We start from the raw sequence: 19788 nt of genomic DNA, 5'->3' as shown, positions 1-19788 counted from the left end.
AGCTTCAGCCCACGCTAGCGTGGGTGGCCGGCCAGCGCACGCGACGGGCTAGTCCTGCTCCAGTGCTGGAGGTCTGACGATGCGTGCGGCGGCGGCAATGGCCTACGATGGCTGCTGGGTTGGGGGAAACGGATTAGGAGGATGAACACGAGGAGCATGCGAGGATTACTGAATTGAGGCTAAAAGTGCCAGGGGCTCACCACAGCATTGTCGAAGATGTGCTCGCAGCAGGACGTCAGCGAACTTTGGTGGTGGAGAAAATTTTCTCGGCTCTGAATTTGCATAAAGTCTGTAGCCTGAAATTTACTGGGAAAGATGCGGTGCTCGCTGTGCCATTGGATTGGAGAGATCTCATCAGAATTGCAGAAATCGTATGCGGCGTGCGCCGTCACCGTGCGGTCTCCCTGGTGGTCTGGCGGCACATGAGAACTGAGAAAGAAGCCAATAAGATATAAATAAATGGGCCATCAAGCCCGATGTATTCATATTGCAGTGTGTACTTGATTATATAAACTTCGGCTAATTCTCAACTAGGTTGTGAGCTGTTGGGCTACAGGATATACCTTATTCTTCGTAAACTTCTCTTGGACAAGGGAGGGGAGAGCCCAAGAGGCTCCGCCCCTGAACGACAACGTGAAGATGGTGGTGAAAAAGACGAACTAGTTGTTTGTTGGTGACAGCAAGGACCACCGTGGTGGCCGCCCACGGCAGTGTCGTTGACAACTACATCACCCATCGGTACGTGCCGTCACTATTTGGTGGGAATGAGACCAAAAGTCCTGTTCTGAGGGCATGCGTTAGCAACTTAAATCGCATGTCCGAGTGGGATGGCCCACCGAGCCTATTAGTGTTCCGATACAAAACTTTTCTTATTAACTTTTTATCGTTAATTTTTCTTTCAAAAGTTTTGAGCTAAACTTTTTCTAAAAAGATTTTTCTCAAAACTTTAAGCTAAACTTTTTCAAAAAAGTTTTGAAAGAAAATTTTTTAAATAAATTTCTAAAAATAGAAAGATTTAGCGGGAAAAAAGTTTTCAAAAAGTGAAAGATGGGGGCTGTCGAAGGGGGCACCAATTTACCAGCTATCGCACGCGAATTAGCAGCATCCGAGTGGAACGCGTTTGCAAAACAGAGTAACACCGACTCTGGTTTTTTTTTTCCTTCATATTCTCCAAAATTAATCTTTGGCTATCATTTTTACACTTTCATATAAATTGACATTTTCAGAACGAAGCGTTGTTAGTAAGTATTTTCGATATACCCTGCCTAACGTAGTACTTGTGCTCAGTCACAAATAATTCAGGTTTTGGATCCTGTGAATTCAAAGTATCTAAATGCACAAGGCAAAAAACCAAAAATAGACGACAAATATCACCGTAGTATTAAAATATACAATATATTGACGTATTTACAAATCTAGCACATATATTCGGCACCTCAAACACTAAAAAATCGATTTCAGTATCTGAAACTCCTATATTCAGCAACTAAGGTGCCAAATACTGCACTATTTACCGTATTAAGCACCTCAGGTGCCGAATATAAACCAGCCCTACTCACGTCGCGTCGTGTCGCTGTTTTCAGTGCGTCCTGTCATGTTGTATCACTTTTATCGATTTTTTTAATCCACACGTTACCGTGTTTCACTAAAATAAGAGCGGGCTAGTAAGAGCCACAGTGCAACTAGAGAGGAGATGAGCAATACGAGCAAGAGAGGAGATGAGAGAAGAACCATGCATGCTCTCTATAGGTGTAAGTAAAGTATCGGTGCAATAAGAGGAAAGAGAGAAAAAGAAAGTAAAAAGAAAGAGTAAAGGATAAAAAAAATAAATTTCAGAAAGATTAAAAAAACTTGGGTTGAACAAAAAGATTTGATAAAAATCACAATGCACCAACAAAATTGTGAAATTAATTTTTTTTAATTAATAGTGGTGTGTGCCAATTTAATTAGTATTTTCATTCAATCTATTAAAATAGTGGTGCGCATAAGAACTTCTGCCCTTAGTTAAAGAAAAGAAGCAGCTAAGAAGTCAAATAGAGCAATAGTTTTAGTATTTTCTACTCACTGTAAACTAGTCATTTTCCCTCTTCAACTCATTCAGCATAAAGAAATCTATGAATAGGTTAATAGTGTATTGTCAAATGTGAGCATTAAAATTTTGGTAGAAACTATAGATATAGTAGTATTCACTATAAAAAGGAGATGGCATACAACTGACAAAGAAATAGGATATGCTACTACCATGATAGCTCACAATGACAGACGACGATAATTTTATGCCATAACAAACCCTCCCTCCGAGGCCTCTATCTCCAGAGGACATTAATGACCCTAGAAATGATGGTGGATTTGCTGGTATCTATCCTTACAACTTTTCATTACCACCTTGGAGATGACAACTATCTTATCGTGATAGCGTTGACTGGCACAACTGGTATTCTTACGCTAATTTGTGTCACCACTTTCTTGCGCCATTTTGAGATGATCTAGGTATTTAACATCTATACACTATAAACTATACAAATGGCAGGTATTGCTATTTATTTTGTTTATGAACTATTTGTGAACTATTTATCTAATCAATGAGATGGTAAGTTTATTATATTAACGTATTATCCAAGCACAATTCTTTCCAACATATGAAAGGTATTTGTGAACACAGGCTTTAGACATGCTAATGTATCACCAGCACCTCGGGGACTAACATTAATTACTACTCTAAAATCAATAATATGATTGTATGAACCGTTCAACCTCGGGCTGTGCTTTGTTTAGGATGAATGCTTAAAGTATGCTTTGACTTTGGATTAAGATCAAAAGGATAGATGTTACTTCTACACCCACTCAAAATCAATAGCTTTCACAGGGAATGCTTTTATAGCATTTTATATATCCATGCAAAGGAAACAATAACTCATTGCTAATTTTTTGCAGAATGAAATGACCGCACCAAGCAATAGCTTTCACAAGGAATCTCTACAATGCCACAACTTTTCCAGCTTTCACAGGGAATCCTATGCTCTAGCCTTCAGCCAAATCCATATACTCAGTCCATGCACCAGCCCTCAGCCACCATAAATAACCCTACCCTCATCCATGGATAGACCACTCCTTCCCCAGCTCCCTCAATTGCAATGTCTTTGTCACGTCCCAAATTCCATAATCGCGTGATTAAGCTTAACCATGTATCATTAGCGTCATAATTTAATTCAAGATAAAATATTTTGGCACACTAGAGTATTTCGTTCTGAGTTAGTTGAATGAGAGAAATAAATTCGGGAGAGAAAAAAATTGAATTTCCAGTTGAAATGGATTTTTTCTCTAACACGTGAAACCCATTGGCCGGCCCCACACCACTCTCTCTCTCTCTCTCACTCACTCACCACAGCAGCCCCTCTCCCTCACGTGCTATCTCTCACTCTCACCCACTCCCACTCTCTCCCTCTCCCACGCCAAGCAGCAGGAGCTGCTGCTCCTTTCTTCCCCGAACCGAGCCAAGGAGAGGGAGCAAGGGAGCCAAGGTGGAGGTCTCCAGCGAACTCCCCCACTGCAGCCACCGGAGGTGGTCTTCCCCGTCAAGTTCAAGTCCCTCGGCCACACCTTCTTCCTCCTCAAGCCGGTCACCACCTCTCCGATAGTGATTTTGAGCTCCGGCCATTCCTCGACCTCCATGATCAGACCACTAGCTTGCTAGGGCGTGGTGAGCACCCACATCCCCTCCCTTTCCATTCCCATGGCCGGATTTGACGGCATCAAGCTCAAAGGAGCCCAACAATGGCCTCCATCACCATTAGAGGCCATAGCCGAGTTTCGGTCGTTTTTGGCATGTGCTTGTTATCCTACACGGTAGAGGAAGTCAAGATGATGCTCTAGGTCCAAATCCCCACCCCAAAAGGTCACCGGAATCATCGCCAGCAAACTCACCAAGTGCCTCCGGCCATTCCCAGCGGTTTGACCGCTATTTTCCGCAGTTTGACCGTCAGAACCCAAACCTCTCTAAACGCCGGTGGTCTGACCGTGACTCCTGGCGGTTTGAGTGCCCCTATTGGCGGTCTTACCACGGTCAACTTAGCAGAACCGTTTTCAGCATAGTTTACTGTTTGCTGAAACTTGTAAAATTCATAGTAAATTCTCTGTAGCTCTAAAAATTATGAACTCAATTTTATTGGTTTCATAATAACATACTATACCTATTAAAAATATCCCCAGCTATTAAATAATTAATTAAGTTTCTGATATTAATTAATCAGGTTGAAGCTTTATTAATTCACCGTTAATTCATCGCAAGCCCAAAATTAGTGAAACCAATTTTGCTAGTATTCTTATGGATTTTCCAACTATGAAAAATGTTTTCATCAATTATCAAGCATATTTTATGGAATTTTCATCATGTGCTTGTTGCGGTACATTCTTTTCTTTAGTGATCGACGTTTCGGAGAGTGGCGGGTTTCCATGGAAAGGCTTTGTAGTTGATCTTGATTTGAAGAAAAGCAGCAAGGCAAGCATCTAAGCATACTGTACCTATTAGTTTGAATTATATTTGTCTAAATTGATAAATTACGCTATATATATGTTTGCATATTAATGAGTCATCTGTCGGGAGATATGGGTAGAACCTATGTTGATGCATTACCTCTATCTTGTATTATTGATGATCCCTAGCCCTTGTAGGCGGGTTTTAACGTGATGATGTCTAACTTAAAAGTGCTGCGAGATGCTTAACAATGCATAGGTCACCGGTAGAAGTCGAGTGGTGGTATGTTCCATCACTCACGAGCTTTAGGTTTATTTATTGTTCACAATGACATTGTCGATGATATTGGTTGGATGAGTGGTGAGGATGAGACGAGATGTGGGCGGTGTTAGGGGTGTATTCTACCCCAGAGGAGTTCCTCAAGGTACTTCGGGAGAGGAGCCAGGGCACCATAGATCGCTTTGCATCGTTGAAGCACCGATCATCGGTGTTATTAGATTTAGCACTTTTCTGTACTCACCACATGCTAAAAATCAACACCAATTTGAGAAGCTTGTACACAATTCTATAATGTGTGTTCTTCTTTGTTTCAAAAAGCATAATATAAAGCTCAGTAAGATTTTTCACTTTTCTAAATTTTTCATTTCTATGCATATCAATAATAAAGTGTGTAAGTTGAAAAGGGAGATGCATCAACTCTATGCTTGAGAAATCTTTAGGATAGAACTGAGCAAGCTTAACCAAGTTGTTCTTATCATAAGCAGCAAACAAATTAGCTGGATTGAATGATGCCATGCAAAGAAAAAAATCTGTGTTTACCTCATCAAACCTGTCGTTGAGTTCTCGGAGTTGTCTATCAATGGCACTTAACAACATGTCAACATGGAAAATGGAGATTCTTGACTTTTGGAAAGAACCTCTTGTCTCTTCCAGTAGGCCTATAGAAACCATTCATGCTAGCGATTTTGATGCCATGCTTCACACAAAAAGAAGTGACTTCTTTCAAAAAAGTTTCCCAACCATCATCCTCTCTCAACAACTGCAATTGAGTTTTTGTCATATAAATGAAATCAATTGCATTAATAATATCTTGATCCCTCTTTTGCAAAGCATTACTTAAGTCATCTGTGGAGCTAAATATAGTTAGCAACAAGTGTGCCATGAAAACAAACTCAAATGACTCAAATGTTGTCAATATAGTTTGAGCTTGTATAGCCTATGTGCCTTGAAAGATATATTTTCCAACCTTTATGAGAATACTCTAAATTGAATAATACAAAGCAATAACATGCATAATAGTTTTATAGTGGGATCCCCAACGAGTATCTCCTAGCCTACCCAATCCCATCTCTTGATTTAAACCCTTTTCAATTTCAATGTCACCCAATTCTAATTCTTCTACAATTCTTTGAGCTTGAGCTACTCGAAGCATTTGTGTCTTTTTACAAGAATTCCCAATAACAGTCAACAAATATTTGAGTTGCTCAAAGAACTAAACACAATCAGGATTTTCCTTAGCAATAGCCACAAGAGTTAATTGCAATTGATATGCAAAGCAATGGACATAATAAGCAGAAGGACTCTCATCCATAATTAGTTTGTTTACACCATTAATGTGACTCTTAATATTACTAGCTCCATTATATCCTTGACCACTGACCATAGACAAGCCCAATGAATGTTCCATAAGAAGGACTCAATTGCCCCTTTAAGTGTCAAAGCAGTAGTATTTTCAACATAGACGACACTAAGAAACCTCTCAATTAGCCTTCCTGTTCCATCAACATAATGTAAACAAAGAGCCAATTGTTCTTTTTGGTACATATCACTAGACTCATCAGCAAGTATTGCAAAATATTCATTACCAAGGTCTTGTATGATAAGCCTTGTAGTTTCTTTAGCACAACAATTGATGATATCTTTTTGAATTTTTGGAGCTGTGATTTTACAATTCTTTGGAGCATTTTTTAGGACCACCTTGTTAACCTGTTCAAAATTTTCTGCTAGCCATTTTAAAAGTTCAAGAAAATTCCCCCTATTAAGTGAATATTCACTTTCATCATGTCCACGACAAGCCACGCCTTAACGCAAAAGAAACTTCAAGCACTAAAGTGAATAGGTCAAATGACATCTATACAATTCCTTCTCTTGTGTGGTGTTGGAAGCAAAAGACTCGACAATAGATGCTTTTGGTTTAATGAACAAATTATTTTTCTCTAGAGCTTCACTGTGTAACTAGTAATGCCACCAGCATGTTTGTCAATTCTCTTTTTGATGTGCCAATTTCTAAATCCCTCATTCAAGAAAGCATCTCCACCGGCACAATTAATTTGATCCTTGAACAAATAACAAACATAACAGAAAGCAACATGTTTTTCCACACTATACTCAAGCCAATTATATTCATCAAACCAACAAGGTGTGAAGCGATGCATGCCTCCAATATCTCTTTGAGGAAAATCATCGCCCCATGGTTGACATGGACCCATTGCAATGTATCCCCTTCTCATTGAATCTCGTTCGTTAACATCATAACTTGGGATGGAAGCCCTCTTTCCATGATCATGAGGGAGCAAATCAATATCATAAATAGCTTTGCCAATTTTTTCATCATCTGATTCATCATCTTTTGTGATAGGTGAAAATGGCTGACAAGGTTCTGTTCTTGCTCTGTCACTCTCAGGTTCTACACTTGGCACCTCAGGTTCTGCACTTGGCACCTCTTGTTTTGTATTGGGATTGAGCAGCAATCGATGATTATCAATAAACTGTGTTGTAGCCAATGTTAAGGAGGAAGCTACCTTATGTGCCTTACTCGCTCTTTCCCAAAAAGTTTTCAAATTGATTGTTTTCTTCTTCATTATTTAAGGTTCTACAATCTACATTGCAAAAATACACATATTACATAAAAACTTCAGCATTGATCTAAATATCTCTACGTCGACTTTACTGGTCTAGTGACTAATTAGTTTACTACTTAGTACGAAGTAATGATAACGCAGGTTAGGACAATCGTACAAATAAAAAAAGGACAATCGCACAAATAAAAAAAAGGAAAATATCAACAAGTCAACATCCATATACTTTCTAGGACATAGTATATTTATGAATGGAGGGACTAGCCACTAGATAGTGGCTCGATGCCTCGAACTGGTATATGCGCTTGTACTACTTGGGCATATTTCATTTTAATTTCTCGGTGCTGTTCAGTTCTACCTTGATTCCTTGTCTCCTTGAGCAGTTGAGATTATGCCTCCAGAATCCAGATCTAGATGATGCCCGCCTGCTTGCTGCTGAGTGCTGCTGCCCGCCGGCGTAGCCCGTCCGCACGCCGACGGCCGCCCGCCCACCCGCCTGCCACTGAGTGCCGCTACCTGTCGGTGCAGCCTGCCTAGGCATCACCGGTTGCCCACGCGCTCTGCGATGCTTCCCAAATGTGACTTGAGGTCTTGAGGATCTCACTGTCTGGTGCGTGGGCACAGGCATGAGCTGACGGTGGAGTTTCTCATGGTCTGTGGCTAGCTGGTTGACTGAGATTGAGATACTATGGTGGGCTCGAAACTAAATCTTGCTCGTATCAGTTTATATATACCTTATATATACTCAATTTTTTTTAAAAAAATAATGGGTATTGAATCGAATACCCATGAATCATAGAATGTTTGCTCTTGTCTGCTATCATCTTGCAAATGGTCTTATTTAACTCTCTCCATATCTCAATAAGTTTTGCCTGCTTTTTCTATAGATACAACCTTTTGAATCTTTTTACAATAGACTTGTTGCAGTACCTTATGTACAAGTTCGCTCCTAAGTGTTGCATGCACCATCTTCTCTCCATATCAGGCCATACAATGGAGTTGTTCATACTATCATGCAGCACGTCCAACACATGAAGAAGACCCTTGTTATGGTCTGAAATGATGCAAACTCGTTCCCTATTTCTCACAACACGTGTCCTCACCAAAGTGAGGAATCACAACTAGCTATCATTGTTTTCACTCTTAACCATTGCAAAGGAGAGATGAATGACCTGATTATTTACATTCATCGCTATCGATGTCATAAGGGTACCATGATACTTACCGCTCAGAAATATGGCATCCACACATACAACAAGCCTGCAATGTTTGAAAGCTTCGATGCATTGTCCAAAGGACCAGAATAATCTAATGAGATAATTGTTGTGTGGTAATTGATCAGCATATCCATCATAGTCTGCACCTCCTTTATAATGGATTTTTACGATAAACAAATGTTCGAGCCAATAAGAGTAATGAGGAGTTGGCTATGAACCTCGCATCAATGGCGTGGCTCACATTCCTAATAGCCTCTTTACTGCATGTATGTGGGGTGTATCTATTGATCATAAAATAGTTCTCATATTTTGGTATATGTGCTCGTACGAAATAAGAACAATTCAATTGCTTGATACATATGACCTCATACTCCGTAGGGTTAGACCGGGTGCACTTGTGGTCCTTTCTTGTTATTACAGCATAATTGCTAATAAAGTAGATGAGCTTCCTCCTGTTACGAAACTATTGCCCGATCTGGATGTCGCTATTTTGGTATCCCCAGTTAGATAATGTGTTATACTCAACAACGATACAATCCAGCAGCCCAGCACTTTAAAAGTACTGGATCGCAGGCACCGGATCATCGTTGTCAGCATCTTCTTCATTCCCGCTACAACCGACTTCATCATCCATGCATCCTGCATCTACCTCAGAAGAGTCCATTCTAGCTCCCTCTCTATCGGAAATGCCCTCTCCGACATGCCCTCCATCCTCTTCATGCATCGCCTGCTGGCTTGATCCTTCCACGGTAGTCACTGCATCACCTTACACCATTCGTGGAACTATATTTATGTATACCCCCATATCAAAGGTCTCCTCCAATACCTTACGTGAGTACAAAGCCCATGCACTGTTCCTTCTCATCTCGAATAATGTATGGACAACGACCGAGCTGTTTGGAACAAGTTGTGGTCATACACCCTCTAGGACAATAGTATGGGATTGCTGGTTCACACGCAAAAGGCTCATAACATGTGATTTCATGCCATCCAGGTCATTAGGTTCCTCAACCGAACTCTCTATGTGCTAGCAGTTCTGAATTGTTACCAGCCTCCCGTACAAAACTACGCACGTTCTCTGTAATAAATATGGGAAGTCATATCGTATCTGCTAAACAAAGGTACATCTAATAAAATAACTACTTAGATGTATGTACGATACAAACTAATTACATCCCTTGATAAATAATAAATAAATTAACAATACAAATTAAATAGTACTATACTTAACAATGCTAAATATTTAAGTAATTAACAATGCTAATTAAATCATCAATATTGAATTCAAATAAAATAATTAATATTTAATATTAAATTAAAATATTAATTAAACTAATATGAAAGTTATATCGACCAAATATTCAATCTCATTATAAAATGACATCAAAACTATTTTGAAAGCTAGTTTTTTTAGGTTTCTTTATACCACGTTTACTTTTTCAGTAGTCAGAAGCATCAACATGTCGCTCTCAACCCGGGTGATCATCTTTTTTTAGGGTAAATACTACTATATCTATAGTTCCTAGCAACATTTCAATGCTCACATTTGATAATGCCTTATTAACCTATTCATAGATTTCTTTATGCTGAGTGAGCTGAAGAGAGAAAGGGACTAGTCTACAGTGAGAAGATACTAAAAACATTGCTCTATTTGACTTCATAACTACTTATGTTCTTTAACTAAAGGTAGGAGTTCTTGTGCGCACAACTATTTTAATAGATTAAATTAAAATACTAATCAAACAAACGCACACCACTATTAATTAAAAAATTTAATTTCACAATTTTTTGGTGCATTGTAATTTTTTATCAAATCTTTCTGTCCAACCCAAGTTTTTTAATCTTTATGACATTTATTTTTTATCCTTTACCCTTTCTTTTTTCCTCTTTTCTCTCATTACACTAACACGCTACTTACACATATAGAGAGCATGCATGTACTTACCACTACCCTACGCCACCATAGCACAAAGTACCACAACTAGGCTATTACATTATTAAACTAATTAAATAATCTAATTACACTTACTAATCAAATTCACGCTAATTACTATTATAAAATCTACTTACTCTGACTAAATAAATAATTACTATTATACAAATTCATACTAATTACTATTGTACAAATTCAGGCTAATTACTATTGTACAAATTCACACTAATTACTATTACACTGACTAAGCAAATAATCAAATTCATATAATCAAACTAAGCAAATAATTATACAAATATAATTGAATGAATTAAATAATCTACTTACTCTAATTACTATTGTTGCTACAAGTATGTAATTTAAGTACTTACTGTAACTCGCGCTACTGCTCCTCCTCATCTTGGGCTGATTATCCTCTCCTCACGCTGTTACTACTCATCACCTCGTGTTGCTTCTTCTCTCCATGCATTGTGTCGCTGCTTCTTCTGTCCTCTCCTCACTTGCTTACGCTGCTCATCTCATCTCTGGTCGCATTATGGCTCCTTACGAGCCCAATCTTATTTTATAGCGAAAAATGGTAACAGGTGGGTTAAAAAATCGACAAAAGCAAAACGACGTGACATAACGTGACTGGATGCACCGAAAGTAGTGACACAAAACGATGTGAGCACTGTTCACCGTATTCGACACACAAGGAGTTTTTGGCATCTGAGGTGCTGAATACAATGAACAGTGCCATATTCGGCATCTCATACAGGAGTTTTTGGTATCTCAGGTACCGGAATCGATTTTTCGATATTTGATGTGCAGAATATATGTGCTAGATTTGTAAATAGGCTAATATTATTTATTTTAGCAAATATGGTGACGTTTGTTGCCTATTTTTGGATTTTTGCCAATACACTACACGATCAAAGTATCATATGGAAATATTATAGAGAAAAAAAATTAATGGTATAAAATTTCAGTTCTGTTTGGGACGTAGGAGCCGATTGGTATTTCTGAAGGAAACAGTTTGGATTCCCACAAGATTTAAGAAAAATTAACTTATTTTAATCATGGCCTTAATAAGTTTCATTGCACAAAATATCCTTGCCCTTTTACCCCCTTCGGAACTATGCAACCTCTTTACATTAGCAACTGCACATATATTTCACACACGTAAAATCAATTCATGATATAGTAATATGAAGAAGTAAAAAAATATAGCACAACAAAAACGAGATTTGCATACACGAAATTCACAATATGATAATATAATTTTAGAGGTAGGAGAATAACGAGTACCTACATAGGAGGGTGTAGGGGATCATATCATCCATAGTTGGTTGTTCGCAGCAATATTGTGAGGAGGATCAATATGGTGACCGATTTGTATGCGGATGAAAACAATTCTCGTATAATACCTTGCTATATGCGAAGTGCAGGAGGCAACACATATTCTGAAAAAACCTGACGTTATAGGCGAAATTCAGGGACAGTGTACCCTCTGAACAAACCAGATGGTAAATATATAGATGTAAATATTAGATGACTAGGTATGAAAGGTAAATAATGGAAGATTGAATTTATTTTTGGAATATATGGAAGGCAAATATTAGACGTACAGTTATGGAAGGTAAATAATAAGAAATTGAATGTATTTTTGGAAGGAGGAATATAATATAATTTTGTATGGTGACCGTTTGACCAACTCAGTGGACGGTGAAGATTGATCGGATATGCCGCATCTCGTGTATCTTGTAGGAATATAAAAATATAGATATTAAGGTTATTTTAAAAATGATATAAGTAGAATTGTCTGAAATAGTAGGTTGATTTAAAAAAGCTTGGCTCATCTTGTGTTTTGAAGCCTGGCTCTTGGGGCGGAGCCTTTTTGGAGACGAACCTGGACTCCAAAAACAAGTTTGTGAAAAACAAGATATATTCCGTAGCCTAACAGCTCACAGCCTAGTTGAGGATTAGCTAAAGCATGTATAATCTAGTACACACGCACTGCAACATAAATACATAGGGCTTGATGGCCCATTCATTTACATTGTATTGGCTTCTTTCTCGGTTCTCATATGTCATCAGACCATTAAGGACACCCATGGTTGTGGCGCACACCACATATAATTCCTGCAAACTCTGATGAGATCTCTCCAATCTAATGGCATAGCGAGCACCACATCTTTCCCCATAAATTTCAGCCTACAGACTTTGTGCAAATTCAGAGACGAGAAAATTTCCTCCACCACCAAAGTTCGCCGACGTCCTGCTGCGAGCTCATCTTCGACAATGCTTTGGTGAGCCTCTGACACTTTCAGCCTCAGTTCAGTAATCCTGGCATGCTCCTCATGTTCGTCCTCCTAAATCCGTTTTTCCCAACCCAGCAGCCATCGGAGGCCACTGTCGTCGCCGCACGCATCGTCAGACCTCCGGCACTAGAGCAGGAGTAGCCCGTCGCGTGCGCTGGCCGGCCACCCACGCTGCCCTGGACTGAAGCTTTAATTTGCTATTGTCCGAACAGGTACAAGTTGGCCCCCTTGCTTTTGCACCACGCTCCGCCACTGCTTGGCTCCTATGACCCGGACTAGCATTTTGTAAAATCAAGATTGTAATTGTTAGATCATACTAATGTGTATACCATTTTTTATAACCGGATCCTCTTTACCTAGAGCTTTTCTAACCGGATCCTCTTTACCTAGAGCTTTTCTTGGAAGCTTTTTACAGGAGGGGTGCTGGAGGGGCGAATGGAACCCCCGGCTCATGTGGGGTCCGCATGTGTATACCATTTGTGCTGAAATTTTCTGAACAAGCTTGATAATTCCATGTGCCTTGGAGTAATCTATGCAGCCTAGTTCCATGAAGTGAAAAGAGTTGTTAGTTTTCTGAAACGGATAAATGGAACACGAAGTTGCAATACTATCCATATTTTGTGCATGGGGACATGTCAAAGTAAGTGCGGGATGGACGATGGATATTAAGATAGTGTTTGATTCGTGGGATGAATAAAACGGAAGATATTTATCTTGTTTTTTAGTTATTTGAATGGAGAGAGATGAATGGTTCGAAATCAGAAAATATTGTTTAAAGATTCGGGATAGAGCCGTTTAAAAAACAGTGAAACATAGCTATCCAACTTTAAACATGATATTAACTATAGGCCTGAAATGTTAAAATGGACTAGTTCTATCTCGCGCACGAAACAAACAAATATATATATATATATATATATATATATATATATAACTATTTTATCTTTAAATATTACTGTTCAACCAAATGTTACCTAAGAGCATCTCCAACAGGTCATCCATCTCACACGCCATCCCTCCCGCACGCCAAATTTCTCCAAAATACGTCTCCAATGGACGCTCCATCGCAATCGCTATTTTAGAGCGCGCTCCATCCCCAAGCTCCCGCACGCCAAATCTGGCGTGCCTCTCCGCTCACGCCATCCCCCAACTGCCTTCTCCCCCGTACGCTCGCGCCACCATCCGGAGCCTTCGCCTCGCCTCCGCCGCCGCGATGGCGTTCCTCGTGCGGGCGCTCCGCCACTCCAAGCCGGGGATTTCGACGCGCTGCCCGTCCGTGGCTGCCTCCTGCCGCTGGATCTCCCCGACCGCCGTAACCAAAGCCAGGCGCATCCACCTCCTCCGCCTACCCCGATCCAGCCATCGCTCACCACCGCGCTCCGATCGTCGGCCGCCTCGTCGTCCTCCGCTTCAGGTGCGGACGGGAGTAGCACCAGTGCCTGCGGCAGCGGAGGATGCATAGGCGGAGCGGCCGATGGGTTCTTCGCAGAGGAGGCAGGATGCCCAGGAGTCACAGGATGTCGTCGACCTCATCAACGACGCGCTCGCCGCGCTCCTCCGTGCCAAGCCCCGCTCTAAATTAGTTCGGTCTGGATTTTGGTGCTGCGTGGTGCCACCCTTCTATAACAATTCGATTCAATCGATTCCACCCATGCTTCGGTTCGATTAAATAAACGTGCAGGTGTTGATTTTTCTGCGATAAACGACTTGGCTGCTGGGACTTTTAAGAGTTTGAGCAGAACCTGAAGTTGCAGGTGCAGCAAATCATTATGTGGGTGTGTTGTCTTAGTCCTTATTAGCATACAGGTTTTGGAATTAATCTGTTTTCTTCTTGATATCATATAGGTTTTAATGAAAAGCTGCCCTTGATAGAGTTAGTTTTGGCAGGAAGTTCGACATGGGTTCAGGAAATTTGATTCTGAAGAAGGTGGCAAGGCACAGCTCTTTTGATCTGGACATACACCTTGATAAGAGTTGGATGGAGGATGTTACTTGTCCAATCTGCCTGGTTACCCTCACAACGCAGTCCTACTAAGATGCACATCTTATGAAAAGGGTTGCAGGCCATTTGTCGGTGATACGGACCAGACCCGCTCAAACTGTCTTGAGAGATTCAAAGGTGCATACGAGCTGCCCGCCAATGTGAAAGTTTCATCTATAGTTGTGGCTCCTCTTGATAGCATTATTCATATTGTGTCGTCTAATGCAAACAACAGCTCAAGCTGCCCTTTGTGCAGAGGTGATGTTATTGGCTGGATTGTTATCGGTGAGGCTCGTCTGCATCTTAACCAGAAGAAAAGATGTTGTGAAGAGGATTGCTGTTCTGTTATCTGTTTTAAAGGTGGTTACTTTCCCTCTGCTTTGAATCAATATCTGGCATCTGAAGATTATGTCAATTGCTATTTGTCTGCCTCCCATCATCCATTCAAATGTGGTCTTGCTGCTGTATGAATCTTTGATGAATCAGCGTTCAAGTGGATCTGGTACTAGATGATTTGGAATGGATGAGCCTTTGAGTACCAGTTCTTATATTTATCTCTTATCATATTTACTTATTGTTTATGACCTTTCATGAGTCTTGACACATTCATTATCAACTATGCAGGTTTGGCATCGAGGAGTTTATGTGAGGCTGCTGAACTACTTTCTATCTAGCTGCTTACTGATTCAGTTGAGGGGGGAATGTATGTGATATATTCGCTGAGTTCTACTCTTGATATGTTCCTAATTCAGTAGTGTGAAATTTGATATGGGCATACGAATCGGTGCCCCTTGTAACTGATGATTGTTATGTGAACTATTTATTGTACGAGCTATTTGTTGTTAGAACTATAAGTTGTATCAAAAGAACATGATACATTAATTCAGAAAGAACTGCATACATCATCATACATAATTTGAAAACAGTACATCCCTCTATAATAAAAATACTACTTGATAGGTTCCGACTACATTATTGCAAATGCTTACACTATAAGAACTACGACTCTGTATATAGTTGCCATAGGTGCTCGACTAGATCATCTTGAAGCTGAGAGTGAGTTTGTCGGTCCCTGATATCATGATTGTTCTTAATAAACTCTATAAATTGAGACAGCTCAGGGGTGTGCTCATCTTCAATTATCACTCTTTCTCCCTCATGATCGTAATGGAAGTTTTCCGGCTCATGATCGTAATCGAAGTCTTCCCGCTCATCTTCAATTATCATATTATGCATGATGACGCAAGCCGTCATGATTTGTCCAAGTGTCTCTTGATCCCAAAACCTTGCTGGTCCACGAACAATGGAAAAACGAGCCTGTAGAACTCCAAATGCTCGTTCAACATCCTTCCTAGCACCTTCTTGAGCTTGCGAGAAAAGTTTTTTCTTATTCCCTTGCGGAGATGTTATTGTCTTCACGAAAGTTGCCCATGGTGGATATATGCCATCTGCCAAGTAATAGCCCATTGTATAGTTGTGACTATTGATGGTGTAATTTACTTCTGGAGCTTGTCCTTCGGTCAGCTTTGCAAATAGAGGGGAACGATGAAGGACATTAATATCATTGTGAGACCCCGGTAAACCAAAGAAAGCGTGCCAAATCCAAAGATCTTGTGAAGCAACGGCTTCCAGAATAATTGTAGGCTCATGCACATGGCCGGTATACATTCCTTGCCATGCTGCAGGGCAATTTTTCCACTTCCAATGCATGCAATCTATGCTCCCTAGCATACCGCGAAAACCTCTTGCTTCTCCCATTTCAAGTAACCTAGCAGTATCAATATTATTTGGAGATCTCAGATATTCATCACCAAATACTTCCACAACAGCTTGTACAAACCTTTTAAGACTCTCTATAGCAGTACTTTCTCCAATCCGAATAAATTCATCTGTAGCATCCGCTGGTACTCCATAAGCTAGCATGCGAAATGCAGCGGTAATCTTCTGCAAAGGAGATAACCCAAGAATCCCAGCACTATTTCTTTTCTGCATGAAATAGCTATCATGCTCTACTACAGATTGTACTATACGAAGAAACAGAGAACGAGCCATTCTAAATCTGCGCAGAAATAATAACAAAATGAGACGAGAGGATAAAAAATAAGGGCGAACAAAAACATATTCACTAATTACAAACCTGCGCCGAAAAATAGCCGGGCCGTAGGTGGGATCCTCTGAAAAGTAGTCTTGGTATAGTCTCGCATGTCCGCCTTCTCTGTCGCGATGAATTACTCGATGTCCTGGCACGGAACCGCCATGGCGTCGAACATTCAAACGCTGATCTTCATCGTGCACTTGGAATGCTGTAGCAACAATGAGTTCGTCGTCATCGGATGAGGTCGACGACGAATCCATGAGAATTTGCTTGACGATATTGCGACGCCTCATTGCAATGTTGGAGAGGAGACAAAGATATGTGGGAGAGGACAAAGAGAACTGGGAGATGAGACACAGCTCAAGAATAGCAAATGGACTTACATATATAAATCTGAAAAAATAGCCGTTGAAAAAATAGCCGTTGAAGAAATAACCGTTAGAAATATAGCCGTTACAAAAATATAGTCGTTACAAATATATTGTTAGTTATAGAATACTATTAAAAAATAAGAGAGAGAATATAGAGGGTGAAATATGGATGTGCTGTTGGAGTGGTGGAGTATTATAGAGGAGGAATCTTTATAGATGGTAATTCATATGGGAATATGGATGGTAAAATATGGAGTTGCTTTTGGAGTTGCTCTAACTGTCGCGCGTTACCGATGCCCGGGCAGTGGTTGATGCAGGACGCGAGGAGGTCAGGTCGCGCTCACTCTGCATCGCATTGTGTCATGCAACCTGCCTACATGTCAAGTCGTTTCAATTTTGGCTGGCACCAAGAGTACGCATAATGTGTTGGGCATCTTATGTTGCAGCCGCGTCGGAGTCCGGGTCCATGATGCGAAAAAAAAAAATTGTATTGAGTGTTGCTGCAGCCTGCAGGAACCTCCTGTGGTACCGCCGGATGCCCGCCACATGACCACAACAGTGATCTTAAAGCAAGGGGACGAAGCCGAGCGAGACGCGTCGGACCGCATGAGCCGAGTGAGCTGCTTCTGTGCGAGCCGTCCGTCTCTGTTTCCTCTCAGGCCATCCATGCGCCGTTGCCCCAAATACAAACGCTGCCGCCCGATAGCGATGCCCCAAACCGGCAATCTGAGCGCCGCCCGCCGCCATGCCCCCTGGGCTCTACTCCGACATCGGCAAGAAGACCAGAGTTCCCGACTGCCATCTTTCTCCCTTTGATTTTATTCTTCCCCTCCTTCCTCTTCTTGTTCTTGCTGCTGTTTGGTGCCCAAGAACAGCTTGATCTTGACGGTTTTCATGGCCGGTTGTTCTTGCTGATCTGCTCCCCCCACGGCAACACGCAACAAAAGTTATAGAAGTTTCATACAATTTATCTGCTTGATAGTTGGATAACTTTTCTAAATTACGTGATCTTCCTGGTCCAGTCCTTGTACATTAAATCCAATGCTTCTATTTTATTTGCCAGGACGATCAACAAGTGAAAAATCAAAGGGTGTTACATCCAATCAGAAAAAAAATAGTTTGATGGCAGTAGAAAATAAATTAATACTGCTATTGATCGTTTGTGTGGATTGTCAATAAATGGCTGCTGCAGTATTCCTTCTTGTTGGTTAAGAAAACAATCTTACAATTTATGTGGCATTCAGTATTTTGGTAACAATCGTACATAGTTCTTGTTTGCAGCAAGACATGGTACTGATTTGAAGGGAGCATCAATTTTGAAAACAAATTTTTTCAGCAAACAGAGACATACCAACTGACGTCAAAACAGTACAATGTAACTCTCACAGTACACTACGCTACAGGAGAAAAAAGCTACAACATCAGCCACGTTGTTTGTTCGCGCTAGGCAAATCATCATCATAATGGCGGCCATCGTCTGCTCCATCTTTCTCGCCCTTCTTCCTAGCCAGGATCTTGTTTATCTTGTGGAGGTCATTCGTGAGCTTCTGGTCCTTGTTCTGCTTCCTGGTCTTCCTGCCATCTTGCATCTGCACCCCCAAACTGAAATGCAGCCTTTGGCATGGCTTCTTTCACCAACATCCAGTATCTATCACACGAACAGAACATTGAAAAGCTGAACATCCAGTATCACACGAAGTAGGCCGTCCTTCCAATCAAAAGACTTTTAAGAAATGTAGTCCAGAACTTGTTACAAAACCCCATCTCAAATTAGTATCTGAAGTGATTACCAGGGACGCTTGCAGAAGTCCTGTAACCACACGATCCCGTAGTTGCTCCACGATCACATCACAAAGTTGATTAAGGAACACAAACTGTACAGGCAAAACATGGCATGTCAATAGTCAAAAATGAAAATTTGCATGGTTATCAGTTTGAAAGAAACAGAAAAGAATATAATAGAAAGTCAATTCCCTAGAAAGCTGGTCAGCTAACCAAAATAATGAAACAGATAAAAAGTGAGGCACCAGCCAGCTGTTAGATGATTCAAAATATAGCAGATCAATTTTATGCACATGAAAGATTGCCAAACTTACCAAATCAAGCGCTTCCATTATAGTATCCAATCGAGCTTGGGAAACACCGTTTTTGTATGTCAATAAATGGCTGCTGCAGGGTATAAATTGGGAAACACCGGCGCGGGGGTGGCTGGGCGCGTGCCGTGGCGTGGCCATCGCATCATCAATGACACCACGGAGGCGGAGAGGTTCACGGTGCGTGTAAGCGTGTTCATCGCCGGCGCATCCTGGCTGCCCGCCACCGGGGCCTCGTTCCTTGCCGGGCTCTCGCTGTAGTAAGTAGACAGCTGCGCCTTGACATCCTCAGGCTAACTGACAAGTGGATGTGGAATTGTGGATTGTACTTACGGGCGGTAGGAGATACGGAGTCGCTGAAATAATTCACGTCTTTTGCAGAGATTTGAGATGTTTTGTGCAGCAGTAACTTAATTGGATTGCTTCGTTGGCTCTCTGTTGCGCTCCTGTGTGCTTCACCGGGCGT

At 40.9% G+C, this 19788-nt stretch overlaps 1 protein-coding gene across 1 annotated transcript; it reads right to left on the bottom strand.

Annotated features, from left to right (window-relative positions):
- Positions 1-15503: 15503 nt before the first annotated feature.
- LOC133918803 (uncharacterized) lies at positions 15504-16827 on the bottom strand. The gene has a single exon (XM_062362874.1). It carries the CDS (start codon positions 16813-16815, stop codon positions 15763-15765), a length of 1053 nt encoding a protein of 350 aa, XP_062218858.1. The 5' UTR covers positions 16816-16827; the 3' UTR covers positions 15504-15762.
- Between the last annotated feature and the right edge of the window lie 2961 nt (positions 16828-19788).

This window comes from Phragmites australis, chromosome 5, assembly GCF_958298935.1.
Source record: "Phragmites australis chromosome 5, lpPhrAust1.1, whole genome shotgun sequence".
Classification (NCBI taxonomy): domain Eukaryota; kingdom Viridiplantae; phylum Streptophyta; class Magnoliopsida; order Poales; family Poaceae; genus Phragmites; species Phragmites australis.
This window is presented reverse-complemented; position numbering and strand designations above follow the sequence as displayed.

What these genes read in the sequence shown, in the direction of transcription:
- LOC133918803 (XM_062362874.1), bottom strand. Translation starts at nt 16,815, where the DNA reads ATGGCTCGTTCTCTGTTTCTTCGTATAGTACAATCTGTAGTAGAGCAT.